Source organism: Gymnoscopelus microlampas (genome assembly GCF_963454915.1).
Source record: "Gymnoscopelus microlampas genome assembly, chromosome: 12".
Lineage (NCBI taxonomy): Eukaryota > Metazoa > Chordata > Actinopteri > Myctophiformes > Myctophidae > Gymnoscopelus > Gymnoscopelus microlampas.
The window spans coordinates 14011741-14029231 of record NC_139949.1 but is presented as its reverse complement, the minus strand read 5'-3'; the positions used below and the strand labels follow the sequence as shown (position 1 = coordinate 14029231).

The 17491-nt window shown below is 42.0% G+C and overlaps 1 protein-coding gene and 1 long non-coding RNA gene across 2 annotated transcripts; both read right to left on the bottom strand.

Annotated features, from left to right (window-relative positions):
• Nucleotides 1-702: 702 nt before the first annotated feature.
• Nucleotides 703-3852, bottom strand: LOC311057008. Its single transcript, XR_014601940.1, has 2 exons — nucleotides 2092-3852; nucleotides 703-2051 (listed from the first exon to the last, which is right to left on the bottom strand). It is a non-coding gene; the product is annotated as an uncharacterized lncRNA (long non-coding RNA).
• A 102-nt stretch (nucleotides 3853-3954) lies between these two features.
• LOC311057065 (sodium/hydrogen exchanger 6-like) lies at nucleotides 3955-14866 on the bottom strand. Its single transcript, XM_084073962.1, has 16 exons — nucleotides 14438-14866; nucleotides 13417-13619; nucleotides 12653-12730; nucleotides 12332-12408; nucleotides 11497-11609; nucleotides 11034-11139; nucleotides 9033-9189; nucleotides 8746-8842; nucleotides 8120-8208; nucleotides 7760-7873; nucleotides 7180-7291; nucleotides 6797-6950; nucleotides 6160-6196; nucleotides 5833-5918; nucleotides 5217-5322; nucleotides 3955-4567 (listed from the first exon to the last, which is right to left on the bottom strand). The coding sequence occupies exons 1-16, from the start codon at nucleotides 14727-14729 to the stop codon at nucleotides 4241-4243; spliced, it is 2148 nt and encodes a 715-aa protein (XP_083930088.1). The 5' UTR covers nucleotides 14730-14866; the 3' UTR covers nucleotides 3955-4240.
• Nucleotides 14867-17491: the final 2625 nt, after the last annotated feature.

The following is a 17491-nucleotide window of genomic DNA, read 5'->3' as shown; positions in this document are numbered from 1 at the left end:
ATAATACCTGGGCTGGCCAGTTCCGAGGTCGCCGGAATGTCCCCGGGGCGACTGTGTTTTGGGGCGAGTGTTTTGGTATGCCAACGAACAGCACAAGCAGCATAGTAAGTACAGTGGTCTACATCTACACGTACAGCGGTGATCCAACCCCTTACAGGCGGTGCATACAGCCAGCTACTACTGTTGTACCGTCTGCAGTGGTATAAAGTAAGCCTACATTTTTACTCAAGTACTGCACTGGTATTTTTTTTTTACTTTACTGGAGTTTCCAGTTTGAAGTACAATTACTTCTACTCCACTACACCTCAGAGGCAAATATTATATACTTTACTCCACTACAATTATATCAGCTTTAATTAGGCTACTTTACACATACATTGAACACTCCCACCCTGTATACATTCTAATCTAGATCTGCTATTTTTTATGTTTATACAATTTATACATTTGAAAACTTGTGGTACATTCTGCTCTGCATAATGAGTACTTTCTACTTTTGGTACTTTAAGCACATTTGGATACCTTTTGTACTTTTACTCAAGTACATTTTGAATTCTGGACTTACATACATTTTCAGGCCCGTGTAAGAATGTTTTTATCTGAAATTAATTAGGCCTAATTGATTTAATACTTAGGCTAATTAATGAATAAGTTGCAAGGTTAGGTCAGACCGACATTAATTGTAAATAGATCACACAAGGACAAGGGATAGTTATTTTATTTGTAACAGTGGAAGGGAAACACGTAGTCACATAAATCACAATTTCCCACTCCCCCAAATTCATTTTGGACATACATATCATATCCCCTGAAAGCACTTCACACACGTTGCAAAAGGTACAACTCACAATACAAAAGAAAATACACATAGGATCTTTTCACGTTGGAGACATTTCTTTCTTTTTCTTTCGTTTTAAATGGTGGCCTACTGGCTTTAATCTTTCAATGCCCCATACAGACAAGCCCTTGTTTATGTTTGTGGCAAATTAATTCCATGCCAATTTTGTCAACAAAAAAAAAATCACATGCATCACGAAAGAAAAAATAACACAAAAAAAATACATAAAATTAGAAGCAACTCTAAAAACAGTTGCTGGGCCGAAATATAAGAATAATTTATTTAATGTAGTCTAAAAAATAGAAAAGCAATTTTGACCAATTCATGAATGAAGTCTGGATAGTGGGAGAGGATAAGGGGAGGGGCTGAAACACAGCATCACAACAGTTGACAGGCATTTAAAACAATACACTGACTACTGTTACTGTAGTAGGCTACAATGCATATGATGCTGCTCTGAGGAAGAATCTGTCCCGATTAGATTTGAATCATGTTTTAAAATAGATTAAATTAATCTGTATTCCTTATGATTCTTTTATCCATAGTATTTGAGTTCAATTGAGTTATCCATCATGTTGTGTTACTTATACTGACACACTCAATGTTAAATACGTGTACTGTACCGTCGATTCTTTGAGTTAATTTCATCCGTGTTTGTGTGCATGTTTTCTGAAAGCGTACGGATACAAAATGTTATGTATCTGCACGGTGCCACAGTGCAAAGTATGTTTGCAGTGCCGCTTGCATTCTGAACATAATGTCTGCAACATAATGTCTGCATTCAGAACGGGAGTATAAATGTGTCTATACTTTACAACATGAATACATTGTTTCAGCTCAAACTTTGCAGGGATTTCCAAGATACGGCACGCGGCATGAGTTTATCCTTTAGTAGGCCTACACACCTTTAAACAACCATTGAACTGTATGACATTGCACAGCCACAAGCTAAGGGCTTTTGAGGTGTTAATTACAATGTTTTTAACCACTCAAAGTTACCATCAAACTACACGTTAGCGAATCAAAAATATGTACAAATCTACATAAAATTAATTTCAGGATAGGCACTTAAATAGAAAACAGTTGAGCCAGCCCTCAAGAGAGGTCTTTCATGACATGACAGTCCCACATCACAAAGACCGCGGCAGTTGCTTAGTTGGAAATAAGCTCAAAACAGGTTGACCAATATAAAAACCACAAACAGATATTAGCCCTAATAAGTCTTATTAGAAATCTACAGTGGCCACGCACACACACACACACGCACGCACACACACACACACACACACACAAAGAAAGTACAGTCAGTGTGGCAGTAGTTACCCCAGATAGAAGTATCTGCTACATACAGTATATAGCACAAAAATAAATCATGCACACATTTTAGAGGTCTAGGCGCTCCTGGAATGTTTACCTTGCTAATGCACCATGTGTCAATGGTAACGTGGAGGTTTTCTTATGACAGTGCTGTTCACTACTAGAGAACCTGATGTACTGTAGCATACAGTAGGTCCTCATAAATAACATCCCTAAACGTCCGCACCGCTTTACCCCATCTATGTTTTTGCATCGAGCTATTTTCACAAAGGTTAAGCATGTTTTGATGCCTTCGCCATAAGAACCCCCCCCCACCAAAAAAAAAGTCCTTTCGTTGAACAGGTCAAGATAATCTCAAGAAAATGACACTTCAAAACTAACAAAAATACATCAAATAAATAATTAAATACATAGATCTGCTTTGTTCTTCAATAAATAAATAAATCAATAACTTAGTGGTTTGATCAACAGGAGAACAGGCAGGAGTGAATGGATAGTGAAGTGACTTAGTTTAACTAGTGGCTAGTCGTAAATTAATATTTAGGCAGTGTCCTGTGTTTCTGTACATACTCACAACTACAGTAAGGTCCCCAGTCAGAAATGGACAAAATATCTTGTGCAAACATCTCTGTGCCATTTGAGTTGGGATTTTCTACAGTACAGTAGGAAGATCAATATGACTAGTATTGTAAATCACAGGGCCTCAAATCAAAATCATGTTATTTTGTACCTATCTGATTAGCAAATTAATCAATATTATCTGTACGGCCCTGAAACCTCACTTATTTGGTACTCAAAGAAGTTCAACATAGATTAAGTATACTTTGTAAGTAATATCTGATTCAGGTTCTTTCCCTGCATCTATGAAGAGGAATCACAAGCCGTCTCCATACTTCCTCTTTTTGCTGTTCTTTTGACTGAACTCTCTCTAATCTAAACCATTACATCTCATCCCAGGGGTTTCGTCTTTCAACACTTCCTTCAGGAGGCTTTGAGATGGAACCAACACCACAAGGATAAATCAGAACGTCAACCATGACCTGTGGTCAGGTTGTTTCCCAGTACCAGTTAACATCACCGAATGTCAATGAGGAATAATCAGTTATTACTTACTTACTCTTAAGTCGAAGAAACTCATACCATCCATTCCTACTATATAAAATGTTGAAGATAAGTGTGCAGCCTGGGACCCAGGGCTAGCAAAACATACGTGTGGCTAGTACCTCTCTTTAGTGGGGAGGTAGTAGCTAGTCTCTCATACAAAGTGGAGAAAAATTCAGTAGTAGCTTTGAAAGAATAAAAATTAAATGGAAGTGCACTTGATTTATGGTACCTTACATGTGCTATCTATTTTTCCTTCCTTTGGGTTTACAGTAATCCACCTTGTACAATGGATTAAATCAAGTGTGCCTCTATTTCATCACATACCTCACACTGTTAAGAGATACAGGGGTACCGTCAAAACTATGTCCTCGGCGATACACAACGAGGACTATAGGACATAGTCCTCGTCGTGTCAAAGATACATTCTAAAAACCATACAATTCTTTCAACTTGAAATGCTAAATCGATCCTGCTGTGATCGGATGTTAGTCAGACTCAATTGGCTCTATGCACAGCAGCCATATTATCACTTCCTTCACAGGTGTTACCAATGATACTAATGAAGGCTCTGTTCCATTTAGTCTAGCACATTGGTTTCCACAACCCCCATAACTCTGAGAGTGTACAAATGGAACCGATTTGGTTCCATTTGTACACTCTCAGAGTTACACACCTGTAAGGGGCCATTTGGAAGCCCATGAGGGTCCCTGGACCCCAACTGTAGACCCACTGGTGTAACAGAGTGTTTCCAGTGGGCATGCACAATATCAGCACCCTGACTCTGTTTGACCAGAATGGAACAGAGCCTTCATTAGTATCATTGGTAACACCTGTGAATGTCTTCATAATATGGCTGCTGTGAATAGAGCCTATTGCGATTTTCACCAAATTTTAAAACATCACCCTCCCAACAGTCAAAAAACAACTTGAGATTTCAAGCTGAAACCACTACTAGCTTTTCAACAGACCTATTTCGTTCCTCTACAGTCTGTGCCTGCGTGGGTCCGCACTGGGTGGGGAGGGGGGCGGGGGCAGGGTGACGGTGGTCGGGGCATCGGCCGGGTGGTCCGTGGGCAGCACCAGACGGGTGCCCCGGATCACCAACTCGTGCTCTCCGAGGGCGAGCTCCGGGTCCAGGGTGTCATCTGGTGAGCCCGCGCCCCCGGTGCCGGCCGGGGAGGAACGCTTGCGAGCGCTAGTTCGGGCGCCGGAAGCGTCGGTGCACACGGTGAGGTCGGCGTACATGGAGCCCGCGTTGGCGTCGTTGAGGATGAGGTCCGAGTCATTGTCGATGAGCTGTTCTTCATTCTGGTGAGGGAACAGGGAGGAAGGAGAGAGAGACAGAGCAGTAAGGCAAGAAGAGAGAGAGTGTGATAAAGAGGAAGGAAGAGAGAATCATAACAAAAGAAATATGGTGAAAGACTTCCTTCTACACAGTAAAATCATCAGTGTTCGTTTAATTATGGGTGTACAAATGCATGCTTTGGGGTCACACTCTCAGAATTTACACTGAGGATTTTACTGTGCACTTCAAGTGCTGTTATTTAGCCTTTTCGGCTTAAATAAATGTATTTTAAAATACATGTAGGTACATAACAAATACAAATAGGGCTCATGGGCTCTAGCACCTATTAATTTACAAATTAAGCACTAACTAAATTCCTTCATGAACCTCAAGCTCAGCAGTAAAACGTAATAGCTTCATTATTCGTATTTTCTATTCTCTTAACCTTTAAATAACAAATTTAAATTCAATTCAAATTACCTTTAATTGTGTGTTATAATGCTCTTCTCTTCCGGTGTTCAGCACTTTGAATTGCCTTGTTGATACATGCTATACAAATAAACTTGCCTTGCCTGGAGTGATTCTGGCTCGGTTAATGATGTGAGTGTGAGAGATTGAGAGAGATACCAAGCAAGAGAGAAAGAGAGAGAAAGAGAGAGAGATTCTCCATACCTCATAGGCCTGTGGGCTGGTAAGGCATCGTGCCAGCGGTGCACAGCAGGCTGGTAGGGTGGCAGTGAGAGGGGGGCCACTGTGGGTCAACAATGGCTTCAAGTAGCTGGAGGGGGGGTTCTGTCAAGGACTTATGGTGTTAGACAACAGGACATTTGTACATGAGGAATGAGTAACCACAGTCTCCTGTGTAAACTGCAGCAACTACAGTGATGTGTAACACACATTTAAAAAATCATTTTAACGAGATACCAAAAAAATCATTTTAATGCAACCTGACAACTGAAACCAAACATAAATCGAAAGCCAAAAACCAAAAAAATAAATAAATTCACAACTACCTGGACATAGACAGACATGTATCCAAAATAGAAGAGTGTAATTAATTGCATAGCTCTACCTACTGATCTGCTGTCAAAACAATCCTGTTGTATATACAGTAATTTGAGTAACTAGACAGAATGGCAGCCTTGATAATTTGCTTAATTGTGCCGAGAGAGCCATCTAGTGTTAAAGGCTTACCTGCGTGTACAATTTCAAGTTCATCTGGTCATCCAACAAGACATAAACACCAACCTCTTTAGAAAAAAAGTGTCTCTACAAAGCAAAAGGATACTTGTGGTCGAAGTTGTACCAGATCCTGAAGGGCCAGGCACTCTCATGTTTGTTACGATTAAACTGAATTCCATCCACCATGGTCACCTGAACATGGATGGATAGAGGACAACAGTGATGAACACTATAGTATTTCTATGTACTGCTGTTGAGTATGTGTCAATCTAGTTGCTGTATGTTTTGTATGTTTATTTTGGGGTGACAGTTTACACTGCACATGTGAAACCAAAAACACGTTGTGGTATCTTTAGGGCATTAATAACCAGGACGAGCAAGTGAGTGTGCATATTTTCACAATTATTTTCTTCCATGTCCACTGGTCACTTACAGAGCTCTCCCGCTCCTGATCAGAGTCCACCCCCACCCTGAAGGAGAAGAGAAAGGCATGCAAGTGTGAATTTAAAGTGAGTTTCTTTGCAAATGTGGTTGAGCACTCACAGGTGGGTCACAGAGACAGAGAGACAGACAGACAGTACTAAACACACGAATTAAGACAAACAAAGGCAAACACAGATGCTATGTTCACAGTGGCAACAAAAGCTACAAAACGGCCAAACGCAGTCAGCTACACTGTCGCTGATTTGCTGTTGAAGTGTGGCTCAAGTGAATGAAAAGGGTTGGATTAAATAGCACAGGAAACTGGTTAACGGAGCATGAATTGTGAGCTGAGAGAAAGTGAGTGGAAGCGGTGGTCAAATAAAAACATGATTGATTGACGATTCACTGCGTCATTTGAGCGCCGAAAAGTTGAAGACAACGCAACTTTTATTTTGTATCGCGCCACGCAGCGACAACTGTCGGGCATCAGTTTGTAGCTTTGTGTCCCGGGCCCGGCTTTCATTAAAAATGATTCGTAGCCTGTCGCTTTGTAGCTGCTAGTGTGAACACAGCATTACACAAACATGTACAATCAAAGGGTGGCATACATACAGTATATACGGTACATAGTGTCTGTACAGCCTTACGGTATGCTCATTAAGGACAGCATGGGGGTGGTCCCGCCCCCGCAGACCCAGACGGTGAAGAAGACGATGAGGAGAGTGGTGGAGAACATCATCTGACGGGCATACGTGGCCGTGTCGCGGATAGACAGGGCAAATGTCATAGCACCGCGCAAGCCTGAAGGGGTTTGAGAAAGAAATAGTGTGTTAGTTACATAGTATTAACATACTCTACCATATGTATTTGTTAAAGTAATGTTTTATTCACAACAAAAGGTATGGATTGCACTTCAACTACTTGAGAGCTTTATCTACAGCGATAAGCTTGCTAAGGCAACCTGGGCATTCTGCTATGCTAACAGAATCGAGTGTTGTGAGTCAAAGTGCGTCTGTTCGAGTGCCGGTACCTGCGAACATCATAACGTGCTGGACGTTAGATCCAATCTTGTGCTTGCGGCCCAGGTTAAGCAGGAAGGACAGAGGATAGATGTTGGCTGCCCTGCCCAGGAACACTGCCAGCTACAGCAGGTCACACCCCAGGTCAAGGAAGCAACACAGTCCAGTTCACTGAGTGATGATGCACAGTTTGCTATTTACATAACAACACACAACATTACACGCCACTAGATGTCACACTTTTACAACACCTCTGTTCTATAAGGTTCGCTATTTACCCGTCACCTCTATAAAGCAAAAAAGGCAGCAATCATGTAGTCTGCAACATTGTAACACTATGGCTGCCTTACAAGAATATATTTGGGTAAAATGTACCGTACCCAACGAAAAGGGTAAACGAAACATTTCATTAAAATGTTTTAACATTTCATGGCAAATGAAGTGAATAAGATATTTTTGTTTTATATTTGTAACATCTCCTATCAGGGTGGTGTACCCGTGATGCCTCATTGGTACAGTATCTCTCTGAAAACATCCACGACGGCCCCCGTTTGTTTTGCCGTGAACTGAGGGGCCAACACCAAAGGATACAAAGGCTCCTAGGATGAACAAGGGATTGAAGACGTGCGACTGGAACGAGAACAGAGTCAAGCCCATGTAGGAGAAGATGAAGTTCTCTGCCAGGAAGTTCAACACCTCAAACAGCTGGAGGAGCGGAAGAGACAGAAAACAAAGACATAAACCTACGTTCTAAAATGACAAGACAATGTCATCTGTGTGTTTGAGGTAAAGCATGTGTGCGTTTATGCTTTTATGCAATTTTCGTGAGAACAAAGACAGGTTAAGGTTATGTTTGTAATGGTGATAACAGGGCCTGGGGAACTTATGTAGTCAATGGAAAATCAATGCAAGGTCCCCATGACTAGTAGTACAAATGTGTGTGCGTGTCACCTGTTTAGTCCTGTCCTGGGACTCAGGTGAGAGATTATTGTAGGTGTAGTGAGCTTGAGTGATGCCACAGAACAGCACGGCCACCACACCTGGCAGAGGAACACAAGATAAGACATTGATTGACAGGTGTGTGTGTGTGTGTATGTGAGTGTGACTGTGTGTTAGGGCTGGGCAATTAACTGAAAATATATCGAAACTGATATTTAGAACCAATAACAAACTTAATCTTGCTCATGTAGGTTAATAGAATAATAGATGAGCAGGGTTTTTTGGAGATTTTTTTTTGTATTACTCAGTGAATCAACATGAAAAAATTCAAATAGATATTTTACAATTGACTTAATAGATTAGTCTGATTAGCAACTTATCCCTGTATTACACCTTGTTGTACAATTGTGGCAAACAAAAATAGTGAAGCTCACAACATGCCGCATTACAATGCGTTCAGCTTGTAAATCTACTATTTCATTTTCTTTTTTAATAATCATAATCGAGGTAAAAGTTTGAAATAATCATGATATTTATTTGAAGTCGTATTGGCCAGTCCTACTGTGTGTGAGTGAGTGATTGAATGAGTCTATGAACGAGTGTGTGCGTGTGTGCGAGTGTGTGCGTTTACTGTTTACCGGTAAATCCACAAGCCTCAGCTAGTAGAAACGTGCTCCAGGACATGAGGAAGAACAGAGCGGTCTCCAGCAAGGGGAAGTCCCGGAGTTTGGTGAACTTGGTCACGTGACAAAACAGGTAGTCAAGGAGAAGCACAGCCCAGCTGTTGTGATACCGGTTTGACATCACGGAAGTATGTCTTATTTTAATGCAGCACAATGCCGACAATTATGAATTACGTCAGTGGAACCACATGTCTAAAAGCCCTACAGGTCTGTGGGACAGTGACACTTGACAATAATGTTACACAGTAAGCTGTAAAGGATATGAAAGATGTCATGACTCCCGTGGCCACTCCTAGAGCAAAGGACCCACTGAAGACACCCAGGAAGACACCAAAGCACTTCAGCAGGGCTATGCCCTCAAAGCTGTGGTCCCCCGTGGGCTGGTATGCCACAATGGAGCTGGAAGGGACAAGCGTTGTGGGACACAGACAAGAGCGGCGGACACACAGACAGGTAGGCACACAAACAAAGACAAATACACACAAACACACATACAAAATTTAAACATGCAATTAGAAAGAGTATAGGACGGAAATGTCCAAACAATAGATGAAGGCATACATGTGGGAATGATGTAACTTTCTTTTCTTAAGAAGAATAATGCAGTCAGGCATCAAATCCAGTGTGTAAGAACCCAACTCAGCTCCACTCTTATGTCAGTAGCCCGTCATTAAAACTGGTCTCAAGGAGCAGGAGTTGTGGTGTATGGCCTGGAGTTGGGTTTAACGCTGACCCATAAAAAGGAAAGAAGGTAGGGTCTTGCATTCCAACTGGATTTTGTGTTTCATATCAACACCACACACGGTTGATTCTGCCTTTACCCCATGCCACAGTAAATCCTATTCAATGCCATCATTAAAGGAGCACTAAGCTCTGCTCACAAGGTCTGAAAATTGCAGCCTCCATGGCAGGCTGACCTAGCCTGGTAAACCTGGTAAACTCAGGTCTGCTGAAATCATATGAAATTGAATTCTGTGACCGGGAGGGTTTACCAGGCTACGGGTGACACACGCCATGAAGAAAGATTGCTCATTCTAAGCCTTTGAAAATGTTAGTATATTAATGTGAGTGTATATTATTTAAGACATTTCAGGAAATTAATATATTAATTAATACAAAATTCCTTAGTGCTCCTTTACAGAAGATGACACAGTCCGCTTAGGATCTGTAAGGAACAAACTGGACAATATCCAGTTTGTCATACTGTGCCCTAATCAAGAGGTTAAGTCTACCACATTAGTCACCTGAGAAAGTGGATAGCATGGCATGCAAAATAATAGGTAAGAGCTGGGCCATATAATTATACCACAATATTGGGTTAATACTCATCATGTCTCAGTGTTTACATTTTCTCTCACATTACTAATTACATAAGTCAATGTATTATTATCTTTATTATTCTCTTTTTAATGTATGTCTTCGTGTACTGAAATCACTGACAAGGAGAGACAACAGAGAGATAAAGAGAGGATTCTAGTGAATTATCTTTGTCTTACATTGCTGAAAGATACAATGATGCTAAACAATATTTAGATTGTTCAGATTGTTTACTAAAATACATCTCTGATGGATAATTCTATATATTGCCCAGCCCTACCTACGGGACACCATAATGTTGAGTGGTAGGAGGGAAAGGGGTGGTTATCGTCTGATGGACAGGGGGTAAAACTGCATGCACAGTCAAGTACTACCTCAAACTGTGCCGCTACAACCGCACACACTAGGGATGCACCGGAATGCCAATCATTGGATACTAGTACTGATTAAGAGCTACTGGTAAATTCTTGGACACGTGGCTGTCTTTAAAGCCAGTAACAATATATATGTTACATCAATTTCATTTTAGATTCATGGTGAAGCCCAATATCTAGACTACCAAAAATTCCGGTGCATCTCTAAATACACACCAACCACCCACCGAGGGGTTAGTGTCTCGTTCCCTCCCTTCCATTCCTCCTCGCCCTGGGACCAAGCCGGGCCATTGTCCCCCGGAGCGGACACGGACACGGCCCCGGCCCTCCCCCTGCCCTGCTTCTCTAGGCGTAGGAGAACACTGATGATGAATGATATGGACGGATGGATGAAGAGACATTCAGCGAAGGGCAGGCAATGAGATAAGAGGGATGGAGGTTAGTAAGATTAGTAACCGTTGGATGTTATTCAGCTGGCAAATGCGATGATATGAAACAGCTTGATGGAGTGTGTTGTATGTGTGTGTGTGTGTGTGTATGGTGAATACTTACGAGGAGAGGACAATGGCCACAGCATCATTAAGGACACTTTCTCCAAACAGCAGAGCATACAGGTCCACGTCTACCTTGAGCTCATTGAAGATGGCAAGCACCGTGACTGAGAAGGAGAGAAGGATCAGTCAGCACTAGTATGTGACGTACTGTAGCAGGTCACATAACTTTACATATGTTGGACGACACAAAAGTACGCAATAAGAAAAGTATTGTCTTTTCGTTGCAGGAAAGTCGGACTTAGTTTACGCAGAATTATATGGGTGCTTTACCGTGTACTGCACACATCATTCTAGGGTTCACGGCACGTGAGCATCTGCTACATGGCTCAATAGTCATAATAGCGCAGGTATCTGCCTGGTGCGAACCAAACTCCCTCAATTGGAAAGCATGAGCTTTCCTCAGAAATTATGTGAATGCATGATAAAACCATGTAGCTTCCTCTGGGTTCCTATCCACATACCTGGATCTGTCGCAGACACAATGGCCCCAAAAAAGAGGCAGTCTGTGAAGAAAAAGTCTCCTCCCAGCTGGCCCACCGCTTTCATGAATGACACAAAGCCATACATGGTCAGCCTGGGAGGAAGATAAGACATACATTGAGTGTAAAGCATTGACAAGCATTGAGTGTAAATGTCAAGGCGCCCCAGTTTGGTAAGCATTTGGCCCTCGGACACCCATTTGATACATTTGTTATCTGTCAAAATACACTGTAAAAGTGTTCATTTAACTCAAGAGTATAACAATTGAATTTGAAATTGACCTTTAAGGGTTGAGAACCAGTGGCATAAATTGTCAGGACAATTCACACAGTCCAGGTGAATCAATGTAAAAGCTACAACCCTGTGATGATTTGAGCTAGATATACTGTAGGTTTAAAAAATACATTTAAAAAAGATTAAAACATTACTGGAACTGCTTCCATTCCAGATTAACTGACCCTTGATAACCCTAATTCTATTTTATTTAACATGAATATATTGTGTATAAATGTGTTACAAGAGCTGTTATTTTACAAGCATGGACATTTATTAGCTTTGTTCGTTGCGATTGGGAATTTGGGATATTGCCCACTTGGCACGTATTCCACGCCTGCCCACCTTGGAAGCGGGTCCCCTCTTTGATGCTTGCCAGGGTTTCTTCCTTTTCTATTCCTAGCAATGTTTTTTTTTCTTGGAGGTTGTGTTGTCTGTTTCCTTTGTTAAATGTGGGCCTGTGAAGCCCTTTTTGAGACTGTGACAGTGACTAAGGTCTACAAAATTACATTTATTTGAGCTGAGTTTAGTTAAATGGATTACCCAATAACAAAGGAGGATATGATGGTTCCCATGAAAGCATAGGCCAGGATGGAACCGATGTTCCTGAAGAAGTGCCTCTAACAGAGACAAAGATAGAAAGAAAGAAAGACAGAAAGGGGTTATTATAATCAAACTACTGTTATTACTAGTCTGCTACACACTTAGTATGTCCTTTGTAAATCACATTATAATCATAACATTTGTAAATAGATTACTTTTTATGCATACTTTAATTCATTCAATTCAGTTCGTAGTTTGTAGATGTTTTTAGTCCTATCTTGGACATTGTTTTAGCCTCAAAGAGACAGTTCACCAACGTACCCGTTTCAAACCGTAGCCAGCATGAAAAATGATGGGGGGCAGCAAAATGTTGAAAAACACTTCTGGGTCAAAGGTCACCTACAGAAAGAACTGAAGTTTCAGACACAAAATGGTATGTTCTATATACAGTATGCATTTGTATTTCCATTGAAAAACAGTACAGTATCTATGACCTTGTAACTGATAACATTTGCCACCCTTTGCTAATCTCCCTTAAAGTGTGTGTGTGTTTGTTTGTGTAAGTGGTTTCACAACTACTGATTTTACTAGTTGGTAGTTGCCACGTTTTTCATGAGTCGTCTTTTAACTATTATGTAATAAAGAAAATAAATAATTATGTAAACATTCAAAGGACAAATTAACAACAAGCATTTGTCATCAGTATGTAGTACTTATATAAACATATATATAAAAACAGTGTCAATTGTTATAGTAGTCAACTAGTTGGTGAAATCCCTACGTTGTGTGTATCTAAGTATCTACAGTATGTTTCCAAGGCGGTGGGGGAGAGTAATTAACAACTAAACCCTAGATGTGTTTTATGTGAATAGCAAAAATACAACAAGACAAGACTGGACGTGTTGTGAGCTTGTACATCGCCTATTGTTGCTGAAAGAATATTCGCCTATTTTCCCCAAATGTTTGTCTATATTCGGCAAATGTTTGTCTATTTTCACCTATTATGACATGCCAAGAATAGGGTCCATGTAGTTAAGTTGTAAACATTTGGCCTATCCATTCACTCATTCATCCACTCCTCTTGCCTTTCTCAGCATCTCATCATCCGGTACTTCGTGGCCTGCTTTGGCCCGGCTGACTTCCCCCCTCAGAGTGTACTCATAGAACCTCCCACTGACGTTGACCAGCAGCGTGGCCGGGCTGGCATTGACGGCACAGCTTGGGATCACGTTACTCATGTTCTGGGGCACGTGGACCCCGAACCTCAGAATCACACCCACCAGCAGACCTTAGAGGGAGGGAGACATCCCAGTTAGTCTTGCCCCAAGGTGTGAATCAATACAGCCTATTATCATATTCATATCTAAATGCTTTTCCTCTTTAATAATGTAACGGGCTGTCCACACTAAGCTCAGAAACTACATTGTTTTAATAATGGTTCTAAATGAAGTGGATAGTGGAGTCCACTTCATATACTCTCACTTGAATAGTTAAAAGTGATTGTGCTTGGTGTGGGGGTTGACATAGATTATATAAACATTTGTCCTCATTCGTCAGCCAATATCCTTCAGCCAATACAGTTTCGATGATCTAGTTCACTATTGTCAAAATGCAAGGCAAGGGGCCATGCAGTAACATGTACGTTAATCACTAATCCAGTAGCAGTTATTATGATTGATCATAAAAGTGAATTGTGTCACCAAATCTTAACTGTATTGCTTAGGTAACATTGTGTACATGTGTTCACTCTCAGAGAGGTATTTATAGCTGCTTGAGAATCCATCCAGTCATGTACACCAGTGGTTCTCAACCAGTGGTCCGGGGACCACTAGTGGCCCTTGGGGGGGTACCAGGGGGTCCCCAGCGAAATTAATTAACATAGCGTCACAGTCATTTTAACCATGTAGCTTTGTTTATTCAAAAATAGCAGATCTACAAAAAAATCTTGAAAATGTGTGCATATCTTTGAATATTTACATTTTTTAACTCAAATCTTTGCTTCTGGAGGTCCCTGGCACAAAACATTTTCAGATGGGGGCCAAAAGTATATCAATTTAGGGGTCCTTGGCATGAAAAAGGTTGAAAACCACTGATTTCGTTCATTACCATAGAACATGGCCAGTCCCGTTTCGTGCAGAAACCTGAACCTGCGGTGTTTGAACAGCCATATGGTCAGAATTGTGAGCGTCAGGAGCATGATGAAGATGAGCAGGTTGGCACTGTCCTGCCGGTGGCTCTCCTCGGCCATCCTCTCTGTTGCAGAGTTGTCCATGACAGGACCGTCGCTGTCACTGTCGCCGCCGCTGCAGCCGACCAGCAGGGATGTAAACAAACAAAGCAACACCGACTTCCACGGCTTCCTAACGCCTTCGTCGACGTGCGCTTTTGAGAATCCCATCGCGGCTTTTCTTTCTCACCGACCGCTTAATTCTGTCAAGGAATCAATAGACTAAACGGCTGAGGTTAAACAGAGACCATCTTTGAAGTGACTGACATTACATCTATCGTCACTTGCTGTCCTCCATGTTGCTTTCTTTCTCCCTGTTTGCTCACGTGACGAATGTTTCTTCCTCTTCCTTAAATTAAACGCCCGTTTGCCGTTGGTGTGTTGCTGCCTCCTCAAGGCAAGATAAGGCAAGGCATGTTTATTAAGGCAGTGGTTCTCAAACTTTTTCATGTCAAGGACCCCCAAATTGACACTTATTAGCCCACGGACCCCCATTTGAAAAGATAAGCCAGGGACCCCATAAGAGAACTTTTTTACGGCTCTAGCAGTGATTCTCAACCATTTTAATTTCAACGACCCCCCAGTTTGACACGCATTAGGCTGCGGACCCCATTTAATGGCATCTCTATCTCTGGGACCCCAATTTATATTGTAAAATCAATGTTAATGTAATTCTGAGAGTGTACAAATGGAACTAAATGGACCCGTTAGGGTCCATTTAGTTCCATTTGTACGCTTTCAGAGTTACAGACCCATAAGGGTCCATTTGGTCCTATCCATCATTTAGCTGGGGACCCCCTGGAACCCCCTCAAGTACCCCTGGGGGTCCCCGGACCCCACTTTGAGAACCAATGTATTAAGGCATGGCCTACAGCAGGGGTCTTCAACAGGGGGTCCGGGACCCCTAGGGGGGGTCCTCAGAGTTACTACAGGGGGGGCTGCCTAATCTTTGTGTGATATGAACATTTTTTTTACATTAAACCACTTGAACCCTTTTAATATGAACCCTATTCTATGCTTGAAACCTAGCACCCTATTCTGAGAACTTTAGCCAAAAATAGCATATCTACAAGCTTGGCAATGCTTCGCAGAGCGAGGCGTTGTGAGCTTGTAGATCAGCTATTTAGAGGTATAGGTGTAGAGGGAAAAAGAGCAGACCAAGTAAAAAAAAAGTTTAATCTTAAACTTTTATACAATATAGAGGGGGTCCCTGCATGCTTCATCTCTCTCTCAGCTAGGGGGTCCTTGGCCTGAAAACTTTGAAGACCCCTGGCCTACAAAGATATTTAAAGCTGCACAATGTAAATTTCCTGTTAAAAAAAATCTATGGTTCTCCCTCGAATTTGAACCCCCGGTCTTCTGCGCAAGACATTTTTACCACTGAGCTAACAAATGTGACCTTGATCATTTGTGTCAAACCAGAAACAGGATCGTGTCAAAGGTCGTGTCCAACCTAGACAGTAGACACAGGATCTAAATGTCTAATAGAAGAGAACAGAGACGAAACGACACCAAAACGCTCGCCCCAAAACACAGTCGCCCTGGAGCAATTCCGGCGACCTCGGAACGGTCGCCACCTAGTATTCCTAAACGTTACCTCAGTAAACTATGCCTACCTAACCTTATCCTAAACTTAACCTCAGTAAAACTATGCCTAAGTTAACCATAAACGTATTTCTAAACTTATCCTCAGTAAAACAAACAAGAATACAAGAACCTCTGTGGGCGAGCGGTCCACGAAAGAAATGGGGGCGAGCGTGTTTATGGGCGAGTCATCCGGTTACCGTGCCAAGTACAACCACCACCACCCCATTAACATACTCTACTGTACAGATTAGACTAAATAACATTTTATTCACACAAAAAAATTACGACTCTGTCCCTTCCGCCGTTGGGGGCAAGCAGTCCCCTCAAAATATGGGGGAGAGCTTGATCGGGGGCGAGCATTCCGGTTACCCCCTCTGAACCTGCTTCAACATTCACAAATTGTACATAATATACATTACCATATATTTATATGTCAAAAGGATAAAACACAAAAAAGCTAGAGCTTATTTCAGTAAGCCCCAATTATTTTCGCGGAACACTCACCCCCCAGTGCCGGAACACTCGGCCCACTTGGCGCAGAACGCTCGCCAACCAGCCGACGGAACACTTGGCACGCTTGGTGAGAACAGACTACGGCCCTTGATATTCAGTTAGGAAGTAAAGTACTTAGGCAAAAAAATGTTAAAATGTCAGAGGCGCACTGTCTGAAGCAGACTTGAGCCAAGAGAGGCACGTTGCGAAGTCCACTTCAGCCGACTCAGTGCCGTTCGAGTTACATCCCGATAGAGACAGAATCGTAGCCTACATCATCTCCTCCCCTACTCTCTGTACCCCCGAGACGTCAAACATTGCAGAGTAGGTTCTGATGGCCAGAAATACATGGGTCCGATCGCTCTGAGGACGCCAGATTTGTGGGTCTGACTGTTCCGAGGTCGTCAGATTTTACCTGGGGCGAGTAGGTTTTGTGGCAAGCGTTCTTTATTTCCAATGTAATGTGGACCATTACAATGCCTCACGCACGCACGCACGCACGCACGCACGCACGCACACACACACACACACACACACACACACACACACACACACACACACACACACACACACACACACACACACACACACACACTCCACCATCCTCCATCAGAAACAATTCATAAATACAAATTTGAGATCTATTTGGCCATAGAAATAATTGAGTGACTTAAACAAGAGCAGCAATATTTTCAAATGGATTATTTGATGGAAGCCAGTGCATTATATCTGAGAAGTGGTGTAATGTGTTTAGCTTTCTTATTAGAACTCAGCAGCTGCATTCTGAATGAGCTGAAGCTGCTTAATATATTTTTTGGATGACTTATAAAGACATCCTTACAGTAGTCGATTGG

Excerpts from the sequence above, each read along its gene's own strand:
- LOC311057065 (XM_084073962.1), bottom strand. The coding sequence starts at position 14,729 with ATGGGATTCTCAAAAGCGCACGTCGACGAAGGCGTTAGGAAGCCGTGG. Across the intron at positions 11,140-11,496 it reads TGTGTCTGCGACAGATCCAG|TCACGGTGCTTGCCATCTTC; the intron begins GTATGTGGATAG and ends TCTCCTTCTCAG. Across the intron at positions 7,292-7,759 it reads TGTTCATCCTAGGAGCCTTT|CTGGCAGTGTTCCTGGGCAG; the intron begins GTATCCTTTGGT and ends GACCTGCTGTAG.